This window comes from Sturnira hondurensis, unplaced genomic scaffold (genome assembly GCF_014824575.4).
Source record: "Sturnira hondurensis isolate 20B ecotype Veracruz unplaced genomic scaffold, ASM1482457v3 Scaffold0004136, whole genome shotgun sequence".
Lineage (NCBI taxonomy): Eukaryota > Metazoa > Chordata > Mammalia > Chiroptera > Phyllostomidae > Sturnira > Sturnira hondurensis.
Window position 1 is genome coordinate 48,064,041 of NW_028076767.1, and position 25,437 is coordinate 48,089,477.

At 36.1% G+C, this 25,437-nt stretch overlaps 1 protein-coding gene across 1 annotated transcript in view; it reads left to right on the forward strand.

The window, feature by feature from the left end:
• The window catches only part of SCN9A (sodium voltage-gated channel alpha subunit 9), a 137,883-nt gene that overhangs the window by 60,970 nt on the left and 51,476 nt on the right, over positions 1-25,437 (forward strand). The window contains exons 5-16 of the mRNA XM_037044562.1: positions 14-142; positions 1,765-1,856; positions 2,844-3,050; positions 7,865-7,928; positions 9,154-9,295; positions 11,365-11,571; positions 13,158-13,445; positions 15,377-15,715; positions 18,581-18,710; positions 20,950-21,188; positions 23,188-23,361; positions 24,137-24,493. Coding sequence (XP_036900457.1) covers positions 14-142; positions 1,765-1,856; positions 2,844-3,050; positions 7,865-7,928; positions 9,154-9,295; positions 11,365-11,571; positions 13,158-13,445; positions 15,377-15,715; positions 18,581-18,710; positions 20,950-21,188; positions 23,188-23,361; positions 24,137-24,493 — 2,368 coding nt within the window. The remainder of the gene's footprint in view (positions 1-13; positions 143-1,764; positions 1,857-2,843; positions 3,051-7,864; positions 7,929-9,153; positions 9,296-11,364; positions 11,572-13,157; positions 13,446-15,376; positions 15,716-18,580; positions 18,711-20,949; positions 21,189-23,187; positions 23,362-24,136; positions 24,494-25,437) is intronic.

The window sequence follows — 25,437 nt, forward strand, 5'->3', positions numbered from 1 at the left end:
TTCTTCTGTCTAGGTACACTTTTACTGGAATATACACTTTTGAATCACTTATAAAAATCCTTGCAAGAGGCTTCTGTGTAGGACAATTCACTTTCCTTCGTGACCCATGGAACTGGCTGGATTTTATTGTCATTGTTTTTGCGTAAGTACTACATTTGTTTTTTTTTTTAATGGCAAGCTCATGAAAATCACAGACAATTCAGTAAGAACAAAGTTTTGGGGTCTCATTTTTTCCGTGTATGATGGTTATGTTTAAAGCTGATCATCTGTTGGCAAATACTAAATATTTCAGAAAGTTGGGTTTTTTTACTCAAAAGTGTATTGACATCGTTAAGACGGGCCCTCTCCCCCCACATCCAGCACCCGGGTGGGCAGTCTGTGTGGTGCCAATCAGTTCTTTTTTCCAGTTCTTATTTAAAAACTAACAAAAGCTGTAGGAATCACAGAAAAAAATCAAGTCTTTAATTGTAATTATGGTACCCTTTTTATTAATTTATGCTATTCATTATTTATTAATTTAGTGCTAGCTAATAAGTAGACTAAAATAGAGGAATAAAAGGGCTCTCACTGCATACTAAACCTAACATTAATGCATTGTGTATGTGTTACACGTGAAATACATGGTTTACTTTCAAAGGAAAATATTACATTAACATAAAATTTCAATTTCCTCATTGCTACTCTCTTCCAAAATATATTTGTCAGAAATATTTGTTTTATTTTTTGAAATTTCAAACCTACTACCATGTTTTTGCTCTATCATTTTGAATTGTAAAACTAGTTCATGGTCATTGGAGGAACTTAGGCAATCCTGAGGGGTCTGTAGATTCCCAGCCTCCCGTCCTCTCACCGGGTCCCACCTCCTCGTCCATCAGGCTCCCTCCTTTCACAGCCACATAGGTCTGCAGTTGTTCCGACCACCGTTGGTGAGACAACATTGCGTCAGTCAGGGCTGCCTCTTCTCAAGGGAGCCCCTTTTTTATTGAAATAAAGTATACCGACCATACAGTTTACTCCTTAAAAGTATAAAATTCAGTGTTTTTTAGTATGTTCACAAAGTTGTAGAACCATCATCACTCCCTAATTCCAGAACATTTCATCCCCCCAACAAAGTGGTCTGTCTCTTCCATTCTCTCCTCCTCCTGTCTTCTGTAAACCACTCATCTAGGTTTGATCTCCATGGATTTATCTACTCTAAGCTTTCACATGAATGAAATCATAGTCATGTGGCCTTTTATTTCTGGCATCGTTCAATTAGCATACAGTTTTCAAGGCTTGCCTCTGATGTTGTATGATTATTAAATATCCATAGTACCATAATGTTGACATCTAATAATTGGAGCATTTAAATGTTTATTTAGGCATTTAAGTGTATGGAATTATTTTAATAATATATTGTATTTTGCTCACATCAGATGAGTCAAATAAAATCTAATTAAGTTAAACTAGTTATGACAGAAAAAGAAAAGGTTTGCAGAGCCCTGGCTGGTGTAGCTCAGTGGATTGAGCTCGGGCCTGTGAACCACGGGATTGTGGTTCGATTCCCAGTCAGGGCACATGCCTGGGTTGCAGGCCAGTTCCCAGCAGGGGACTCACTAGAGGCAACCGTACACTGATACTCTCTCCTTAAAAAAAAAAAAAAGGTTTTCAGAACTATACCTTTAAATAAGACATTCCAAATGTAGGAAATAACCTTGAGTAAAGGCACAGGTAAGTATCACAGACTCTACCTAAATTCTGAATAACTCTGATTTAATTCTACAGGTATTTAACAGAATTTGTAAACCTAGGCAATGTTTCAGCTCTTCGAACTTTCAGAGTGTTGAGAGCTTTGAAAACTATTTCTGTAATTCCAGGTAAGAAGTGATTGGTGTGAAGCACTAGGCCATTCGTAACTCCAACTACTTGGGAGTCGTTCTTTGTTTGTTTGTGTGTGTGTTGTCATTGTGTTTGTGTATAAACCCCCCATTGCAGATATGTGACAGAGTTTGTGGACCTGGGCAATGTCTCAGCGTTGAGAACATTCAGAGTTCTCCGAGCCCTGAAAACAATTTCAGTCATTCCAGGTGAGAGCAGGGTTAAACACTGGGGCTGACTTTGATCACGTGGAGGAAAGACAGACAATAAAACTTTCTCTTGTGCAAATTCAATGAAATCCAATTTCTTATGTTTTCCAGAATCCTTATTAAAAGTCAGCCTTTGAGTTTAATCAATTGCATGGGCCTTAGAGAACAAAGATGGCCTTTTGGCTCACATCTCAACTTGAAATTTTCCCTCCTGTCTAACAGTTCATTTTCCATTTGACTTATTCAGGAATGAAAATTTCAATTTGTTTCCATCATTTTCATAGAGTTAAGAAAAGAGAGAAAATATCAGCATGAAGGTATTGCATGACATATTTTTTATCTTTCTTCAACAAACCATTTCTTGACTGAAAATCTGTAAAGTGTCACTCTGTGTTGCAATTCATCCTCTTCTTTGTTTTAGTGTAGAGAGAAATGGTTTGTTTGGCAAGCATTTGCTGAATGGGCACTTTTGCAAATCACTTTTTACAAAGGAGTGTGGATATGATTTGGGCAGCTAAATTATTCACTTTGACAATTCGGTTATTCTTTGGAACTATTTTACAATTTTTAATCATTTGCAATACTATATAGAAACAAAATATATGTAAAGCAACAAATCCACCCTTTTGACTTAGTGGGCTTTTTTTAAATTAGGTTAAGGGCATAGATTTGACATAATGCATGCATTTCTAGGAAAGCTTGTGTTTGTGTTTGTTTTACATTCAGGTGTTCAGAGACTTTATTTCTTTATAAATATTTTTAATCCCTTGCATTCAGGCCTAAAGACCATCGTGGGGGCCCTGATCCAGTCTGTGAAGAAGCTCTCCGACGTCATGATCCTGACTGTGTTCTGTCTGAGCGTGTTTGCACTGATCGGACTGCAGCTGTTCATGGGCAACCTGAAGCACAAATGTCTGCGGACTTCACTTTTGAGTAATGAAACATTGAACATGTTGGATACCCTTGACAAAGACAACTATACAGGTACAACTATTCCTACAGTTAATAGGTTGAAGTAAGGCTAAAAGCACTTGTCTCCGTTAGTAATGAAATGTTGCTTTCATTTAAATTATTTTAAAATGATTTAAATATGTAGAAAGTGCTATAGTGGCAATTTTGATCATATTATATTTTTTATAAATCTCCCTGGTTCAGAGCTTTGTAGCAGTCCTGGTATTAGAAACATGAGATACTTTTGTAATCCCCAATTTCTGTAAGAAAAAAAAAAGAATAAATTTGCTCCAGAAAAATCAATTTAACTGTGAATTAATAATATTAATTATCACATTTCATCATAAGATGTATCATATATTTTGTGTATCATAGTTTTATTGTATAACTCATATGTATGTTTATCTTATAGTATAATTTATTATACAATAGTATAATTATATTTTACATGTATATTATACTTAACTATAATATAACATGATACACTTATATTAATCATAATATAATAGTAAAATTAATTTTTATCACATGTTAAAATGTCTGTCTTGGTAGTATTTCTAAAGAGTTGTATAAAGCAGAACATTTTACTCAGGTTTATCAGCACTATCCTTGTATAATAAGCAATGATAAGTTGTACAGTTCTTTCTCACGGCTCCCTCAATTTAGCCAGCGCATCACTTCAAAGCTTAATTTATCAGAATTAATTCTGTAGGTACCATGTGAGATGACTGTACACATAGTCTCAGAAGTCTGCATAATTTGCAAGTGTGTTTTAGAGTAGGAAATGGAAAGCGTGAACGGCATGTTTTCTAAACAATTACCCCCTAACGGTTTCTCTCACCCAAGCTGTTGATAAGTTTGAGTGAGAATGAGATCAAGCGAGATCCTGCTTTCTGTCTAACACTTGCAGTGTGTCCGTGTGACGTTGCCTACATGTACCCACAAACCTTAAGAGATAATTAGATCCAGCGTCGAGGTGTAAGTCAAGGAACCTTTCAAATGTACGTGCCTGCGACAGAAGGAGATCCACTCACTAGGGAAGATAAAAGCAAATAAAACTAGCTGATACATGTAAACACTGTAAATAAAGAAAAAAAAGCTAAAACAGCAAAACTGAAGGTTTTCAAGTAAAACATGTAATGTAAATATTTTACTACCAGCTTTTGATGAGGAATTTAGCATATTTTGCTTTATTTTTATCTTTTTTCTAGTTTCTGATTTTTTAAATATGATTTTAAATTTTACTTCCAATTTCCAAAAAATTTTATTCCTCAATTTATATGCCATAAAAATAATATATCTTATGGGTAGTTGTTGACATTTACATTCTCTTTTGTGAATCAATTTATAGCTTTTCCTTAAACTTAACTTTTTTTTTTTTACTAGGATCACTGCCAGTCCTTTTATCCTGATTCTTGGTTCTGTTACTGACTTTGAGATTTGAATGATTTTTTTAAGCTTCTGGAATGGTCTGAGCAATGTTTTGTTCAAAAAAAAATAGAAGAAGTCCTTGAATTTTGCAAATATATCTTCATATTCCCTTTACACATGAATGAGTGACAGCTTACCTAACAATGAAATTTTATTCCATATTCCTTTCCCTCAATCCCATACATTATTCTTGATTTTCTTCTGACATATAGCTTTAAAGAGGAGATGTTTGTGCCAGGTTTGACTTTGTTTCCTGTCTGGCTTTCGTGCTATAGAAACTCAGCCTTAGTGTTAGATTTGTTCAGGCGCCCCTCTGTCAGCATGGGCATACGAAGTGTTCCCCTTGAGCTGTGGTGATGGAAATGATAGCTTGAGCCTCTTTTCACAGAGTTTATATTCGAGTGGGAATGGCAGATTAAAAGTAGGGAACACACAAATAGACAAAAATTATTGCAAATTTTATAAATTCCATGCAAAGAAAATAAATCTAAGAGGCTGAGATACCAGTGAAATGGCAAAACTTCTCCGAGGAGGTGGTGTTTAGGAGGAAATCTAAGGTTTAACAAGAAGTATAGAATAGTGTACCCTTATGCTACATTACATTTATTTAATAGATTTATAGACAAATAATTCACATACCATAAAATACCCCCTTTTAAAGTGTACCCTTCAATATTTTTAGTGTATTCACAAAGTTGTACAACTACCATCACTATCTAATTTTAGAATATGTTTATCTTCCTCAAAAGATATTGACAAATCACTCCCTGTTCCCTCCTCCCCACCCTTTAACATTAATCTATTTTCTGTCTCTGTGGATTTACCTATTCTGAATATTTTGTGTAAATGAAATCATATAGTATGTGGCGTTTTGTGCCAGGCTTCTTTCACTTAGCATGTTTTCAAGTTTCATGCATGTACCATGTAGCATGTCACAATCATTCATTTCTTTTTATTGCAATAGTTTTACTGTAAACATATGTTTTCTTTTCTCTTTGCATTACATTTTCCACTTACATGTTAACTTAAATTCTCTTGAGGCTCTCTAGCCTCATCATTTAAGTGTAGTTATTTAGGAATTATTTAAAGTGTTCTGCAGGCCCGGAGTGAGCTAACCTCATTGCTCTACCTGCCATCACTCTTGTACTGATTCAGGTATATTAGCGCTGTATGTGTTAATACTAGCAGCTCTAGGCCCATTCTTATAAAGCGGCCCCTCCATGATTGGTCAATATGAACCAGTGTTACTTTAATGGATAGTTCTAAAGTAATCCTTTTGTAATAACAATATGGAGGTTTATGCATTAAAAAGGGCATCTTAACTTCCTCTATTCTTATTCTTATTCTGCCATGCCCACCCTCCCCAAGGCACACGGTTTGTTTGAAGTTGTTCATGGACATTCTCACCTAAATTTGTACCTCAAAGTAAGAGGCTTGATTGTTTTAGGTGTGTCTTCTAAGACTTGTATATTCTGTGCAAAACAAAGTGATGATGTGCAAGTCAGCCAGTCTCATCTGAAACTGTTTAATAAATTAATAAAACAGCTACTGCTCCTTGAGCAGCTGTATAGAATGTGTGGCTCACTGTGTAGAGTGCTTTACATGCAATATCTTATGTATACGATACCACAGCTCCCCCAAGTAGGTATTCCTATCCACACTCTACAGATACAGTAACTAAGTCTTCAAGTGGTAAGATAATTAACTTACAGAGGAAGGGGTAGAAACGACATTCAAATCCAAGTACATCTGACTTCAAAACCTTCCTCCCACTTTTCCTCTAAAAGCCTCCTAATAATTATATCTTTATTCCTTTGACTTGAACCAGATAGGAAGTTGGACCTTTATTTTTTAATGGATTTTTGAGTCCTTTTTATCTTTACTATGAACAGTTTGATAGCCTCCTGATGAGAGCATTCAGAAAACACATGTTGTTCATGTACACTGTTGCCTTGCTGACTCGACCGCTCCTGGAGTTTTCAGGGGTCAGTAGAGGACTCTTCCCGCCCCTCCCTCCTTCCTTAACCTTGCCTTCCATAGCTACACTTTCTCTCTGGGTTGACTCATCAGGTCCCATCGAGTCTACATACTTGAGAATGACTCTCATGGTTATATCTTCACACTTGATCTACTGACCTCAAGACTTTCATATCAATCCAATTGCCTACTTAACAAATGTACTTTAGTGCCTAATAATCATCTCAAACTGAGAACAGCTAAAACAGAGCTCCTGGCTTTTCTTTAGGCCATTGCTTATCTCAGGCTTCCTCATTTCAGTAACTGGCAATTTAAGTAGATACATCCTCTTCTGCGTGCCCTGCACACACTCCATCAGCAAACCCTGTCCACTCTATTTCCATCCCCTTCTCTTTGTCTCCACAGTTACTCTCTGAATTGTGGCCAAGATACCTCTTATTGCAGTCATTTACGTTACTGGTATTCCTGCTCCACACTTGCTGTCCTGTAGTCCATGGTGTACAAAGCATCCACAGTAAAAGTTTAAAATGCTAAATGTTGTCCCTGGCTAGGTAGCTCATTTGGTTAGAGTGTCATCCCGATACACCAAGGTTGCAGGTATGATCCCAGGTCAGGGCACATATAGGAACCAACCAATCTTATTTATGCATAAGAATGCATAAATATATAGAATAACAAATAGATATTTCTCTTTCTCCCTTCTCTTCTTCTCTCTCAAGTCAATAAACAAAAGCTAAGTATTATCTTATATCTCTACTTTTCACTTCTATTATTTCTAATCGTGTTTAAAATCCAATCTCCTTTCCATGATGTGCAAAGCTTTATATGATCTGGCTGCTGCCTACATCTGCTACCACGGTTCTCCCCACTCACTGCACTGCAGCTAGCCTCGTCCGCCATCTGCTGTCATAGAACAACAGCATTTTGGCCTTGGGGCCTTTACCCTCATTCTTTACCTTGCCAAGATTTTCTCTTTCCCAGGCCCTTTGGCTGGCATCTTTGTAGCATTAAGGCCCCTGTCCAAATGTCATTTCTTTAGAAAGGTCTTCCCTGACCACAGTTCATCTCATTGTTGTATTAATTTATTCTTTTTAGGACATTTATTACCATCTGAAAATAACGTGTATGTTCAGCTGTATACTTGTGTCTTTCTCTATCTAAACTTTACTCTTAGCATAAAGAAAGCTTTGTAAAACTAATGATCTTGTTATCATGTTTACTAATATATTTACTGCCTGGCCCATAGAGGTTATCACTAAATATTTGAGGGAGAATGTATGAGAATATAATAAATAAATAAATAAATAAACAAACAAACGAACAAATATTGCCTAAATGTGTGTGAATGTCTATATATATTAATTAATTTGCCTGCTGTATCACTCTTAAAGCTAACACTCCATACATAACTTTATATTGTTCAATTTCTTCCTATGCAGAGTATTTTTACTACTTGGAGGACGCAAAAGATGCTCTCTTGTGTGGTACAAGTTCAGACGCAGGGTACGTACTATTTGTTTTTAGTGTAAAGACTAAAGAAAGGGGGAAACATACTCCATTAGTTTGCTGATAAAAATCTTTGATTCTGTGTTATATATATACATGGCATTATTTGACCCCTTCAGTCCCACAGTAATTTCAGACTTTATAATATTCAGAGTTGCTATACACGATTAAAAGTAAGAGTTGGAGGTAGTGCTTAAATAAAAACAAGGTACGTGTTATATAACTCTTAAGACAGTAGAAAAAAATTACTTCCAGAAATCCCCACCAAAGTTTGGTTGCTTAGTTTCTAGCCTTTCTTCTTTCTAGAAAGAAGGGTGACAAAATAAAATTTTCTTTCCATCCTCAAATCCTACTTATTTTTTTGCCAACTATGACTCATAGGTGACTGAATGCAAAGACATTTTCACCACTCTAAAAAAATAAAAATAAAGATAAATGAGGATCCCATGAGCTTGGTTAAGATATTTTAAGAATTTCCTATTAATGCAAATATCCATCTTGCTGTTTCTCCTACACACCAAATTCATTTCTGCTGTGGAGTTTTGTCCTCCCCTCTTGCCTGATAGCTTTTTCACCAGGCTGTGTGTGCACTGGGAAGACAAAAGTACAGATAAGACTGCTGCTCCCTAAGACATCTCTGGACACTGTTTATTTGGCATCATAGACACCAATCCACCAATTTTAGGAAGAAAAATTTTTAAGGCTACAGATCTTACACAATTACTATGCTTTGATCATTCTTGATTCTAATTCATATCAAGAATAGTTTTGAGAGGGTAGGACACAGTTTTTTAGAGGTCTATATCAATCTTTATGGACCAAATCTGGTACATGTTTCCAAGTTTTGATGGTGATGATGATACTAATAGCAACTACTGTTAATTAAATACTTTCTATGTGCAGGACCTAGGCTAGGTAATTTGCATATATTATCTTCTTTAAACATAATCTCAACTTTCTGAGATAGGTGTTACTATCTTATTTTTACAGAAAGAGGACACTGGGCCTTGGAAAAATTTAATTGGACAAAGTTACCAACTAGTAAATAATTGGGGTGGGATTCAAACCCAGTTCTGCCTAACTCCAAATAATGTGGTCTTCTTTATTTATATTCAATATTGTCCCCCTGGAAAAGGAACCTTGAGTTTCTCACTTTTCTGTAGGGCTATTCAACTTGCATCCTGAAGACACTCTGACTTGTGTTATTCTTTTTCTTATGTAGTCAGTGTCCAGAAGGGTACACATGCCAGAAAGGAGGCAGAAACCCAGACTACGGCTACACGAGCTTTGACAATTTTGGCTGGGCCTTCTTAGCCTTGTTTAGACTAATGACCCAGGATTACTGGGAAAACCTTTATCAACAGGTGAGTGCCAAGAAAAATGAATGTTTTTATTTGTTGCATTCATTGCATAATCTGAAGTATGTTTCTTCCCTAAAATTGAATACTTTATTCAATTTAGAATGGAGAAAACTCTATTGTCTTATTACTAAAATTAGACATTGTTACTAAAATTAGACATTGTTTTTTACCTCCAGCACTATTAGAATGAATAGTTCCTTGAGTCATGAATTATTCTTTTAACTTTCCTGGACTCATTTGATCTCTAAATCTCTTCTCCCTTTTGTAGATGTAGCATCTCATAGTATCCTAAGTAAATAGCAAGGGATATGCTGCAATGTTCTCTCACCCCTTGCTTAAACAAACTTTCCTTTACACACACGCCTTTCAACTTGGAGTGCTCTAAAAATCAGGCTGTCCAATGCTCATCACACTTCATTTTTTGAATTTCCATGTACAATTGTAATGGGCTGCATTGTCTGTCCCCAAATTTATATGTTGAATTCCTAAATCCTAGTACCTTAGAATGATGATATTTGGACTTAGAGCCTTTAAAGAGGTAACTGTGTTAAAATTAGTCTGTTAGGGTAGATCCTAATCCAGTCTGACTAATGTTCTTATGAGAAAGAGAGATAAGGCCAAGAGCATGAGAGACACCAGAGAGACACACACAGAGAAAATGCCACATAAGGGCTCAGCAAGAAGGTGGCCATCTGCAAGTCACAGAGAGAAGCCTTAGGAGAAAGCATCCATGCCAACACTTCAATGTTGAACTGCCAGCCTTTAGACTGTGAGAAATACATTTCTGTTGTTTCAGCCAATCAGTCTGCAGCATTCTGTTACGGCAACCCTAGTAAATGAATGCAAGAATTAAGGACTCAGTTCACTTCTCTAAATTCTCCTTTTCCAATTCAATTGCTCCTTGTTTGAGACTTTCATGCCTTTTGAATATTCTTCAGTTTATAGCATCCATCTCTTAGGCCATAACTGATCATCCGCATAAGCAGCCCCTCTTACCATGATGTGCTCCTCTTGGATCCGTGGGCTCTATCTTTTCCCCCAAGACAAGGAGACCAAAAACGATTATTCAGTATGATAACAAATCGTTTTTCTCAACTTACCATAGATTCTTCTTTCTGCCTGTTTTTGTTTATTTAATTTCTGAAAATATGATAAATAAATATGTAAATGATATAAATATACAGAGAAAAAGAAATAGACATGACTTTTTAAGACACTCACTTTTTTGGCAAATTAAAATGACAGTGACATACAATTTTTTTTACCTGTCAGGATGACAAAGAAAAAGAATAGATCAAAAGAGAAATACTGTCTGTCTGAGATATATAGAGGAAGACATTCTCACACATTCGTGGGAAACAACAGAGAGGGTAAAATGGAAATTTCTATGGAAATTAAAATGACTACGCCTAGAGAGCTAAAAATTACACTATAAAGTAAGAATCTATCCCAGACAAGACATCAGTAACAACAGTAACTGACAGAAAAAGGGTTTGAGTAACTAGGCATCAGATAGAAGAGACTTATTTTTCATTTAATATCTTACCATTTGTATTATCTTTACTATTTATTTTATTTTTAAATTTTTAGTAAATATTGATTACAATAAGTGTAAAATGAATAAATAAACTCATATGATAGGGTTATCTATCTTGTGTGAACATAATTTTACATTCATACACTATATGTTCATCACTAATACTTCTTGTTAAAGATATTATAGAAATTTAATACTAAAAATGATTATAGACATTATTTGGTCCCATAATTTGAGAATAAGCAAAGCAGCTAGTTTTTGAATAATTTTTTAACTGGGGAAAAATTCGAGATTATTTTACTTAATAATAATCGAGAATTATATTTAATTTTAGTACAAGTTTAATAGATTGCTATATACTTTATACTGAAAAAGTATGCATTTTAATACTGTTTGCCATGATTATATAATTTTATCCTTTTATATTTTGATATCATCAGATTATGCAGAACTGCCCAATTTACCCCATTTAAATTGAAATAACTTACCAAAAAACCTTTCAGTTATTAAAATAATGATTTCCATTTTCCCCTAGACACTTCGTGCAGCTGGGAAAACCTACATGATCTTCTTTGTTGTGGTGATTTTCCTGGGCTCCTTTTATCTAATAAACTTGATCCTGGCTGTGGTGGCCATGGCCTATGAAGAACAGAACCAGGCCAACATCGAAGAAGCTAAGCAGAAAGAACTAGAATTTCAACAGATGTTAGACCGACTTAAAAAAGAACAAGAAGAAGCTGAGGTATTGTTATTTGGCTTAAAATTCTTCCTAGAAATACAAGTGCAAAGGGGAAGAGCGGAGGCCCTGTGGGCTATGCTCCGCCTTCCCCAGGATGATTGTCCTTGATGGATTCCTTTGCATAAACGACATCTTCATTCTGGTGTGGTTTGAAGGAAACAATTCTGGAATGTGCTACAAGTGACATCCAACCCAGTCTATTTTCCCCATAATCAGCTAACTCTGGCACAGAGAATATTCTAAGCTGTTCCTCTTACACCTGTTACCTATGATTCCTCAGTCCCCGTGGCTTTATGCAAACTCCTAAAACATGATGAATTTCCCCAGAACAACTGGGGAAAGATTTACACAAAGATTTAGGAGAAATATTTTAATGTTAAAGTTAACAGATATTTTATGGGGTAGAAAGCAAAATGTGCATTACTTTTTTGTCAGTGTTGTAAGGCTATTTAAGATAAAATGTGAGATGTTAAAAAATTATACTTTTGGTTTTAGCCACTTTAGGCTGTCATAAATTCTTGAGGATTTTCCCTCAATCCTTTTTCCAAAGGGGTACGTTCCAAAGTGGAAAGGTTTGAGAAGGTTTACACTAAAAGGACCAAAATTTCAAATATTCTGCATGAGTCTTCAAACTCATTTGATGGTTTGACCTAGTAAAATCTCTCCAAGGAATCTAACCTATTGGGGAGAGGGTGGTAACCTATAATGCAGGGAAATTTTGATGCAGAAAGATGTCCATTGCAGTATTTTAATAATATTAAACATCTAAAAGCATTTAAATTTTTTAAAATTAACAAATGGTTAAGTGGATTATGATACTTTTGTATCCTGGAGTATTTTTGGACAATAAAATTTTGTGTTTTAAGAATATTACCAAAGGAAAAGAGTGTTGAAATAGCAATGTGTTAAGTAGTAGCATATAAAACTGAATATGAGATAGAAACAATTTTAAAAATATGTACATAAGGACTGGGAGAAATAGTAAGACCAATTATTTTGGGGATGTAAGATTATGAATGATTTTTATTTTTTATTCAAAATATCTTGATTTTCTAAATTTTTACCAGGATTTTTTAAATAAAAAGATAGGCAGCGTAAGTTATCCCAGGAATTTTCTAGGGAACTCCTAGAAGTCTCTTACATTGCTTGGGAATATTATTTCATAGTAATTAATTTTAATTTTCAGACAACTTCTTCTTTCCTGAACTATAGAGGGCCTGATTATTTTGATAATATTAAGTTAATCATCTGGACAAGATATACAAATTATCTTATCACATCATTTATGCTTTATGTTTCAAAATTACCTGGTAAACTTTCACATATACTATTTAAAATTTCTTTACTATAAATATAGTAATACTATGTACTAGTTTCATTCCAAAGCACAATGGAGCTTTATTCCAAGAAATAAAGACATACTTTGTAACCCACCTGGTCGGAGTTTAAAGAAAAGGACGTTTCTTCCCGTACAAGGGACATGATTATATGCACGATATAATTAAATTCATGGTAGAGAGGTGCCGTGTCATCAGATTTTCCAGACTTCGGAAATGACTCACCGTATGTGTGACATCTGGATCCAACAGGCAATAGCGATGGCAGCAGCCGAATATACAAGTAACAGGAGAAGCCGGATTATGGGCCTCTCCGAGAGTTCTTCGGAAACATCTAAACTGAGTTCTAAAAGTGCTAAAGAAAGGAGAAACAGAAGAAAGAAAAAGAATCAAAAGAAGCTCTCCAGTGGGGAAGAAAAAGGAGACGATGAGAAATTGTCCAAATCGGAATCAGAGGAGAGTATCAGGAGAAAAAGTTTCCACCTTGGTGTTGAAGGTCACAGGCGAGCCCGAGAAAAGCGATTGTCTACCCCTAATCAGGTACCACTGACCCTACCAAATGCATGTCACCAGAGCTAGGGATATATAGCAGAATATTCCACTCTGAGGGAAGGGACACCAGGAGAGGAGAGTAGATGACCTCATTGGTATGTTTTTAGGTGAAGACCTATTGATTGCTAAGTGTTTACAGAAAGAATTTGGATGTACGTAGTTTTTCATTTTAGTTTGTAAGAAGCTTATAGTTTGGGAATTGTTATATCTTCCCCAATGAACACATTCTCAAAACAATATTCACAAGAACCAATGTAGAAATAAAAAATATTTGTGTTATAGATTAACTTCTACATTTGTATTTAGTCTGTGTTTTCTAATACCTATATTGGTTAAAAACTAACCTTAAACTAGTATTTTCTCTTTTCTTCACCACTATAGGATATAAATTGCCTGAATATTACTTACTTAACATCATGGCCCCCACAGTCAACTGCATCACATACTAACATCTAGTCCCATAGTCCATTGTTTCTGCTGTGTGGAATTCCTCTTTTCATTTTTTCCTTTTTTCTGCGGAAACCTCCATATTTTAGGTCTCTCTGCCTACACACCTCCATGATGAACCATGGCACGCGCATGCAAATAACTTTTCTAAATCAAAGCTGCCCCTCTGCTCAAATCAAGGAAAGAAAAAATGCTGTTGAAGGACTGCTCCCTAGAGAAAAAGACCCACATGTTATCCAAGCTCCACATGTGATTGTTATTCAGCCTCACTTCCTACCTTTCTGTGCCTTCAAGTGCACTCAGTCCACCGTGATTTTCCACGTTCATCCGCATGCCCTGAACTTTTGTGCCTTTGTTACTTAGCACACGTGGTTTTCTATAAATGGGAGGATTTTCCTTCTTGTGTTCCTTCCAGCACAGTACCTCCCATTCTTTACCCATCAGCTGAGGTGCCACCCACCCCCCAAAGTTTCCCTTGCCCTCTCTACTGCCCTCAGTCAGCTTTTCAGTGCCCCACTCACACTTACATTCTTCCCTCCCGTGTCTTCATTTGAATGTCCCAGCTTCTAAGACTTAAGTCTGCAGGAACCTGTCAGATATGCATAGAAATAAAAGATAGAGTCCCTGCCTTCAAAGACTTCGTAATTAAGCTGGGCAAACAGAACTCGAATGTATGCAATATCAATAAAAATATGACAAGAGCAGCCCAAGCTAGTTTCAAGGCAATGACGTTGTTATGCCATTTTTCATTACTCACTGTGCCTGCCGTTTTGTCCTTTACTCTATAGTAAGCATCAACTGTTTATTGAGTTAGGTACTCCCAAAGAATATGCATTAAGTTCGGTTTATAGACACCAAACTTTGGTTTATCCTAGACATGAGTTGTACAAATGTGACTTTTCCCCCTCTTTGTTCTAATATTCTGGGCAACTTCTTTTCCAAGTTCTGATATTTTATGACTTTGTAAACTAAGTAGTATTAAAAGGTCTTTCTTAAAACACCTTCACTGAGCTTTTAATATATGAAGTAGAGTTCTCAGCAGTGGAAGGCAAAGAAACATACAACATATAGATTAACCAAGTGTTTAATACTTATGAAACTTTAGGATTAATATATGAAAATCTAAATAATAGGTATTGATACCAAATTATTTTTTGAAGTGTTATGTCCTTTATAGCAAAATGAACGGCACAGAAAGAGTCGTGAGGCCAGAACTGTTTCCAGGCCAGAACAGCAAATAGCTGTTCAGGAGCAAATAATTAGCTGGCGTTGAAAGGATGGATTCTCTCAGCCTTTCCATCCTTGTTTGGAAGAATTTGTCTTCTTGCAAATTGCCTTGTTTTGAAATGTGTTTCTTTTAAACTAGTATAGGGCCACCTGCTCTCGGGTCGGTGATTTCCATGATACGTGAAATGCACTTCTGTTTTTAAGTGCTTCAGCAGACAGATGTCATCTTTTCTTTCACCCTGCAGTCACCACTCAGCATTCGTGGCTCCTTGTTTCCTCAAAGGCGCAGCAGCAGAACAAGCCTTTTCAGTTTCCTAGGTCGCGGAAAAGATATCGGATCTGAGACTGAATTTGCTGACGATGAGCACAGCATTTTCGGAGACAATGAGAGCAGAAGGGGCTCATTGTTCGTGCCCCACAGACCTCAGGAGCGCAGCAGCAGTTATATCAGCCCAGCCAGCAGGTCCCCCCCAGTGCTGCCGACGAACAGGAAGATGAACAGTGCCGTGGACTGCAATGGTGTGGTCTCCCTGGTTGATGGACCCTCAGCCCTCATGCTCCCCAATGGACAGCTTCTTCCAGAGGTGATAATAGATAAGGCAACTTCTGATGACAGTGTAAGGATGTTTTAAATAGCTCAGGCATGGCTCAACCCTTGTTCTTGCATCAGGCAATCTTTTTTGCTGGAGGGGCCTCCTCTGGTCCTGAGAATGGCTCTGCATTTTGCCCTACTTTTTCTGTAGAAACATACCTTTAACTCATTAACCTAATCTTTTTACTATGTTCTATATGCATATAATTCAAAGATTTTTAAAACTTCATTTTAAAAAATTGAGGTACCATTGATATTTAATATTAGTTTAAGTTATAAAGCATGACTCAATATAAAGCCCCATTTTTGAACAAGTTACTTATCTATCTGTATTATATTCAAAGATTATAAGCCATCCTTTATAGAACAATTTGTAAAAGATATGTATCAGCATAGAAAATGCAATAATTATACCGATGGTAGGAGTTGATATAAACCCCATTTTTGTAAGGAAATTTGGATTATTTGCACCTTCTGCTATGTTTTTCAAGTTACTACTTGAATATATCATACCTTGTTGCAGGGGATCTTATCTGAGTTAGTAATCATAGTAGGAACATTAGCAAACATGTACTTAGGATTCACAACAGTCCTGTGAGGGATACATCATTCTCCCTGTTCAAAGAAGGGGAAACTGAGGCACAGAGAAATGAGGCTGATACATCGCAGTCCTGAAGTTCGAACAGAGGCCCTGGGCATCGGAGCTTGCACTCCAAGCCACCCCACTTTGCTCTCAGTCCAATGTGTGGTCAGCTTCTTAATGTGGGAATAATTTAGAAGGGCTATGCTTTTTCCCCATACACAAATGAAATTTACTGTTTTCAACCTAAAAAATACTCAGCAGTCGGGAGTCTATGCATAAAAACAACATCAGAACACACATTAATATAAACATACCCACATAAAAAGAAAAACCAAAAAAACAATTTTAAGAGTTTAATTTCAACAATTTTAATCATTGAGTGGTTAAAGGTCCTGATTAGGTTTGAAAGTGAGATCTTTCTAGTTTTTAGAGCTTCCAGATTACCTCTGTAAGACACTATGGTCGCCCTGGCTGGTGTAGCTCAGCGGATTGAGGGTGGGCCTGCAAACCACACGATCGTGGTTCGGTTCCCAGTCAGGGCACATGCCCAGGTTGCAGGCCAGTTCTCAGCAGGGGACTCACAAGAGGCAACCATACATTGATATTTCTCTCCTTCCCTTCCCCTCTAAAGATAAATAAATAAAATCTTTTAAAAAAGACACTATGGTAGACTGCCTTCACTAGATAACAGCAAGGTCTTCATCTAGCCTAACAGGCTTTGAACTCATGCTACTTGTCCATATGTCCAAATTTGAAGATAACGTAGCATTTCAAGTGAGACTAAAGTTCCATCAAAGCCATGGCCACACGTTTCCATTTGAATGAATGCATGTGCTTTTCGGTAGCACCTGACCTCTTTCCTTGCATGATACAGCTTCTGCCCTCTGTCAAGGCCTTTTCTTTATCAAATGAGCACGTTCAATTTGTGGAATCGGATCTTTGCTGTTTTGCTTTTCAGTGTGTATTATCTGTAAAAAATTGTATCATTTATATCAAATTTGGAGATGATTTCATTTTTTTAGATGCAATGTTTTTACTTCATTTGAATTGTTGACTAAACAATTGGTATTATTCAATTGTTGATTAAATATAGTGTTGTCTTGAAGAAAGAGAAATCTCTGCTTCTGGAAAGTCAGAAAGTAGAGATTGTATCAGAGAAAATATGGTTATAGAGAAAACTCTAATAAAAGCCACCTGTAGATATGTATATGTCCGTCATCATGCACATGCTTATGTACAGGCATACACACATGGGCATATGTATGCCTGTGTGTCTCTGTTTTGATATACACACACACATATATATATATATATATATACATAAACAACTATATAAATTTACAATTCTAAAACTATACAATACAGTTGTAAATGGTGTATATGTAGGTATATATATACACCTATGTATTTAACACATACTAGCATATAGATTGATTGTGGCTAGAAGGATGATAAAGGTAAAGTTGTATAGTTGTTTGTATTTAAATATGTATTGTATGAGCATGTGTGTTTGTGTGTATATTGTTGACCTGCTCTGAATTGGCATAGTGTTTTAACTTTGAGTAAGTTGCCAAGGTTTAGAAACAAGGTATTTCACATAAAAGTGAATATACCTGCTAAAACTGAGCTCATATTCCTGCATGGCAGCCATCCTCTGAACTAAACAGTGGTCTCTTTTAGATGGAGCTCATGTTCTCTGCTTTGCTACAGCTCCTACCAGTCTTACTTTTCTTTTTCAAATTGAGTCATTTACTACGAGCTCTGCCTTGGCACTAAGAAACAATCATTAGAGTCGCCTCCATTAGTGCTGTTACCTCAACAAAGAACAATTAAAGAAATTCCTCTGAGGATTCTGAGATTCTCTCCCTTTACGCGCACACCCCAGAACACTTGTTTAGCTGTTTTCATGTGATCCTTACAGAGTAAAACTACCTGAATACATTGGAGACCCAGAAAGAGAGAGGATGGTAGTGATTATAACAATGAAAGCAGCTCAGTTAGTTTTTTATTTCCTACATATTAAATTGTTTTAGTCCTCATAGCAAGAATATAAGTCAAGTACTATGATTATTCTCATTTTACTAATAATGAAACTCAGACAGAGAAGGGTCAAGAAACTCTTGTACAATGTTGCCAGTAAGTAGCAGAACCATGATTTGAGCCCAGCAATTTCATCTGCACTTTTAATTACCTATTACAGGTATTTAAGCAAGATTTTATTTTATACCTATAATTTATTAGAAGTATTGTCTGACATTTTAACTGTATTTTTAGGGTACAACTAATCAAATACACAAAAAGCGACATTCCAGTTCTTATCTCTTTTCTGAAGATATGTTGAATGATCCCCAACTCAGACAAAGAGCAATGAGCAGAGCAAGCATACTGACAAACACTGTAGAAGGTATGTAGTGATATTCTCTTTAGTGCCATGGCTGGGTGGCTCAGTTGACTGGAGTATTTTCATGTGTACCAAAAGGTTGCAGGTTCGATTCCTAGACAGGGCACATACATAGGTTTTGATTCCTGGCTGAGACGCGTGTAGGAGGCAACCGATTGATGTTCTGCTCTCACAATGATGTTTCTCTCTTTTTCTTTCTCTCTCACTCTCCCTGAAATCAATAAAAATATTTTGGGGGAGGATTAAAAATAAATTATTAAAAATTCTCTTTGTAGATTTTAAAATAAAATCCAGATAAATTCTGATCAGTACATGAAGTTCTCAGGAAGAATTTGAAGAATTTTAAATGGTTATATGCAATGGTAAAGATAACCAATGGACACTCATGGAATCATCTTTATGTGCTTAAAATGGATAAAATTATTTGTGATTAAATGACGCGTGCACTAGCTTGCAGTGCCCGTGGCATCATGAATGAGACATGAGACAAATTCACGCAGACTACTGAGTCCTGTGGAGGAAAAAGGATGGCACGACTACTCCCTCAAGGGGGGAGTGCCTTGGAGCTGCCTGGCAATCCTCTCAAGTGGAGACTGCACTGACCCTTGCCTAGACAGGCTTTTATTGTTTTTTTTTGCACAGGAGTTCAGGTACAACTTATTAATCATTGTCAGGCAGTAAACAGTAGATAGTACACAAAGAACTATCGGGGTTTCTTCTAAGTCAGAATCTATTAGCTAAAAAGCTACAAGACTTTGGGAAAACAAACTCATTTTCTGCTCAGGCCTTTATCATTATCTAAAAGCATTCTTAGCAAAGTAGGCTTCACAGGATTGTTGGGAATTCTTTCTTATGCCAGATTACCCCGGATTCTGCTCTAGCTGGCAAGGGGCTGCACCGTCTCTCACATCATAGTTTTTAGGCTTAAGAGGATTAGAGCCAGAAAGCACTTCTCCCAGAGGACACAGGGACTGGGCTATGTCAGAATAGCTGGGACGGTGAGAGTCCATCACACCCTCTTTGTTGTATCTCCCCAAATCCTTCCACGATGGCCTCCCAAGTGATCGTGTCTGGCTTAGGTTGCCCCTCTGTCTGAGGAGTTGTACCCATCATCGACTAACCGACCATGCATTGGGGGTAAGGGAGGAAGCAGAGGCAGCGTTTGCTACAGAGACAAGCTTTGTCTCCTCGTGGCTCACATTCCAGAGGTTGCTCACTCAGCCTTAACCATGGGGGGCAGTTACAACTCCTGAAACCAGGCAGAGCAGTTCCCTACAATTAAAGATAAGCATGAGATGATGATATGACCTTTCAAAGGTAAATAGCTTAGTGGTAATAAATGAAGAGCCTAGGTTAACTGAGGGTTGTGTGTTTCTCCCACTTTTTAATCATAGAAACTTTACCTACTCTCTCTGAATTCATTATCTCTCTAATATATAAGAAATTAATGCACACTTCCAAATAAATTGCTGCATTGGAGTGCATTCTATAAAAGCATCAAATATTAACATGTGGCATGACATCTTTAAAATTATGATGAAAAGGCATTCAAGAAAGCATATTAGAGAATGCAATGCCAATAATAGTTGTTAGACCTTCAGATGCATTGAGAAAAGAGTCAAAGGTGACAACTTTTATACATGCTGGTCCCCATTCTCTCCCCACAAAATATGCTGATGTTCCTACCTTGTGCAAAGGCCACCAGCTCACCCAACAAAGTTCCCATCCACCTCCTAAATGTATGGTGAGAAGCAAATGGGCTAATGGTATGAAACATCAATTGTATGCATCACTCTATACATTATTTCTAGACTCCTTGTTCTGGGATTGTATTCACCTGTGAACTGGTGTGAGCTTTTTGGGATAGAGTAGAACTTTTTATTGTTGTTGTGGGATGAAGCATACATGGGGGAATATATATATTGGTGGAAAAGATACAGTTCTCCCTTAAAAAAACATAGGTTGCCTTGTTAACCATCACATATCAGACGCATTTTTCTGAGAGATGCCATATCTGCTTTCAGTCATTAATTTCACTGCTTTTCCCTCATTTTTGCTTGATCTAGCAAATGAACATGTGATAGAAGATGTTTATGTAATAATGCTATAATTTCATAGAAACAGTACAGTTAAATTTGCAGAGTCTAAACCAGAAGACTTGTTTCTGATTTGTAACTGGTCAGTAATAAAACACACAAATGATTGATGTCATGTTCTCTCTCTCTTTTCCTTTTTCTCTCAGAACTTGAAGAGTCCAGACAAAAATGTCCGCCTTGGTGGTACAGATTTGCACACACATTCCTGGAGTGGAATTGCTCTCCATTTTGGATAAAATTTAAAAATCTGATTAATTTAATTGTAATGGATCCTTTTGTAGATCTTGCTATAACCATTTGCATTGTCCTAAACACACTGTTTATGGCCATGGAGCATCACCCAATGACTGACGAATTCAAAAACGTGCTCACTGTGGGAAATCTGGTGAGTCCCTGCAACGCGTTCTGCCTTTAGTTGCCATAGTTGTCATTTTTCTTAAGTTAAAAGGGTATACAGCTAGGTAGTTATGCATGCCCAGAATTCACAATATGAATCACTGTACCAAGTCTAATATCTGCTGATAAATACCATTTTAAAATTATTTTGCAGTAGCATCAAGGTCTATATAACAATATTTTCACAAAGAGTCACCATTTTGGGAGTTGTCAAAGGGTTTGTTTCTGTCAGCATGTTGGGATTAATACTTTAATAATTTGATGCTTTCTTACCCATTTTATAACACTGCAGCCTCCTTGAAAGTACATACCCCACATATCTTCAGAAAAACTATGGATACTTTGCTTTGACCTAATAGGTAAAGTGTCTGAGCCTTTAGAATCCCCAAGTACTGGGTTCAATCCTGATGTCGCCTCTAACTTGTTATATGACCTTGGACAAAAATGCAAATCTCTGTAAGCTTTAACTTTCTCATTAATAGAATAATACTACCTCATTTATAAAATAATAATTATTTGTAATATAGTGATAATAATACTCCATTATCACATTGTTAGGATAAGATTAAACATTTTCTGCTTATTAGCCGGGCATACAGTAAGTGCTCAACAAATTAAGCCTGTTGTTACTATCATCACCATCGCGTTTTCAGTCAATCCACAGAAATGAACCTTAAGAACGAGAACACCGAGGATCCAGAATGTCTGAGCTGGACAGAGACAGCACAGGGGCAGGCGAGAGGGTGATCTGCAGGCTTCGGGGAAACACAGGGTCTGATTAGTAAAATGAAGCCAAAATGATCTTTTCAGTGTACAGTGTTGGTCATACTCTGGCTTAATTAATGCCTAATGGCGAACAAAAAAAAAATGCTAGTCTCTGATAAACTGAATGAGGCAGTTAAGGGTTCTGTTTCATAGCCGAAGGGTCCCAGTTTATCATTCTTCATAAATATGAATCACTCTGTATGCCTCTGTGAATATCTGTGTCAGATCATTTCATTTTTGCCTTGGTTCTAAACCAATTGATCTTTAAAGTCAAAGAGCATTTCTAAGTTGGTCTTCTCTCCCAATACAGCTTACAAATTTCCTCGTCAGAATGTTTGTATCACTTTTACTCTCTAAGTTATCATTCTTCTTTCTTTTATTCCTCTTTAGAATAACACAGGATTATCTAGTGTGAACTAGATTCAGTGTGAACACAGATTCACTCTGCACCTTATCTATTCCCACTGTCCCAAATTGGAGTGCCCCATAATGCTCTTCTCCATGCTGCATTACTTTAGGATGACTCACGTGGTTCCAGACCCGACCATTTCCCTTTGAAATTCCTTCAGTCAGTTTCTTTGGGTCAAATTATACCTGCCTTATGAATGATTCATAAACAAGTCTTTCACTATTGCTTTTTAAGTGAGCTCTTTGATTCTACAGTCATGAATTAATGATGTTTTGTGATGCACTTTTGTGTCAAAGCTTTGGAAGTCTTGCTTTAGCTGCCACTGTGTCAATTAAATAATTTTTCCTCTTCTATTGATAAATCTTTAAAGAGTCAGTCGATGTGTTTTTTATTACTCTGAGTAGTCAGACCAAGGAAAAAAAACTGGTTCAAAATCTCAGAATCCATGTTTACTTTTTATTTTCTTCCAGAATAACTTGTCGACCATATATATATACATATTTTTTGCAAATACTGCCTGTGTTATTTGTCAAATGTTTTATTTATCTGGAATTTTTATGTGCGCTTCTAAACTGCTGTCTCAGGATAATGAGAGCTGGCAGGAGAGTTAGAGCTTTTTAACTCTGCAATGCTTATGCTGCAGCTGTAAGAATAATGATACCTAGTGAATAGGATTAAACGAGATAATAACATACATTTGTAAAGTATATGGCACACTGTCTGAGGTACAGTAAAAGCTAAACAGTATTTATCATCATTATGTTGATTCTGTTACCTTCTAATAATACCAGAAAAAATTATATTTCTCACTTAGGTCTTTACTGGGATTTTTGCAGCTGAAATGGTTTTAAAACTAATTGCCATGGATCCATATAAGTATTTCCAAGTAGGATGGAATATTTTTGACAGCGTTATTGTGACTTTAAGTTTGGTGGAGCTTTTTCTATCAGAAGTGGATGGATTATCAGTTCTCCGATCATTCAGACTGGTAACTAGACAAACCTTACATTAGAGTCTATAGAAAAGCTGTTTCTTCACTTTTGGATTATTATTATTTAAACTTTCAGAGGTTTCAATCAAAAGAAAAGATTAGGTCCTGATATCTAATACAATAAAATTTGTTCAGTAATAAACATTCTTAAAAAGCTCAAAGCCACACGAGTTTACTTTTAGAATCTTGAAGACATATTCCATGCACATATTATGCATGTGTATACTGGCATAATAAAAAATATTTCTTTACTCAGTAGGAAAAGAATTTATTTCCTGGTAAGAAGCTATGGTTTACTGAATGTAAACCATTATAATATATTCATTTCTTTGGGAATCTGATAATTAAAGATTACATCATTGTTCCCTAAACAATTGTTGTCTAATAGAAAAAAAAACAAAAAAAAGTAAAGACCTTAGCTTTTTTCTCTAACATGTTGGGCTTTATGCCTATGTCTGTATTAAAAAGTTTATAAAAGCATCAGAAAATAGAATTAAGAGTAAATTATTAATTCTATGTGCAAAACCATGTTAAGGGGCTTCTATAGCAATCCTGAACTGAAATCACACACTTCCTTAAAAACATACATGGTGGTTACATTGTGGCAAGTGTAACAAAATAACAGAAATATTGTAAACAGATGAAAATGAAAGATACAAATAATCATTTTTGCTAGGTATTGACAGTATTTTATAACTTAAAATAAAACTAAAGGTTGAAAACATGACAATTTATCATAATAATTAATGTTATACTCTTTGTTTACTTTTAGCTCCGTGTTTTCAAATTGGCAAAATCTTGGCCAACACTGAACATGCTGATTAAGATTATCGGCAATTCCGTGGGGGCCCTGGGAAACCTCACCTTGGTGTTGGCCATCATCGTCTTCATTTTTGCCGTGGTCGGCATGCAGCTCTTTGGTAAAAGCTACAAAGAATGTGTCTGCAAGATTGACAGTGACTGTGAGCTCCCACGCTGGCACATGAATGACTTCTTCCACTCCTTCCTGATTGTGTTCCGCGTGCTGTGTGGAGAGTGGATAGAGACCATGTGGGACTGCATGGAGGTCGCTGGGCAACCCATGTGCCTTATTGTCTACATGATGGTCATGGTCATTGGAAACCTGGTGGTACGTAATCAGATGTTCACACATGTAAAATTAGCCATAGAAAATTGTCATGAGGATATGACCAGTTATTTTATAATTTAGGTTTAATTAGGCCTAAAACTATTAATTGTAATAGAACATTGATCATTTCAATAGAGGGAATAACAGAAGAGACAATGTAATATTGTCTTAATTTTCCTGCAAGATAACCTATAGTTATAGTTTGTACAAGATTTTGCCAATGAGAGACAACAGAAGTATAATTTACAAAGTTGATAACCAACTCTTGATTAAAGAATAACTAATGATATAGAATTGAATCCAAAAAGAAAGAAACAAACATTATGTTCCTGATATAGTCCTCTGTGCATTATAGCCACATGCTAAACAGACTTCTCATGGTTTTTTTTCCTTTTTTTCATGTATTCCTTAGGTCATTTTACTGCCAGTTAATTGAAATGATTTAAAAATCATAAGTTTTAGAAGGTAGTTCAGGAAAATAAGATTTTAGTAAGCTCAAGTTTGCATAAAGAAACTGGTAAAGAACATTAATCAGAATGGCACTCTGAGTAAAATATGTGTTTTATATTTGCCTGCCCAATATGAAAATGAATACATTAGGCAAAATGGACTTCATTTTCATTTGTGATATCCAGTAGACTAGAATAGAATATTAACATCTTATTATGATTTTTATGAAATTAAAATAATTGTTAGTATCCATTCTCAGTGAAGATGTCACACAATAGAAGCATATTATTGAAATGTATGCAATCTTAAAAAAGCCAAATAAAGAGAAACAGACACTGTTGTAATGATGGTTACCAAGGGTAGGTGGTAGAAATAGGAGATGTTGGTAAAAGAGTACAAAGGTCCAGGTATAAGATGAAAAAGTTCTGGGAATCTAATTTATAACATATGATTATAGTTAATAATACTGTATTATATACTTGAAAGTTGCTAAG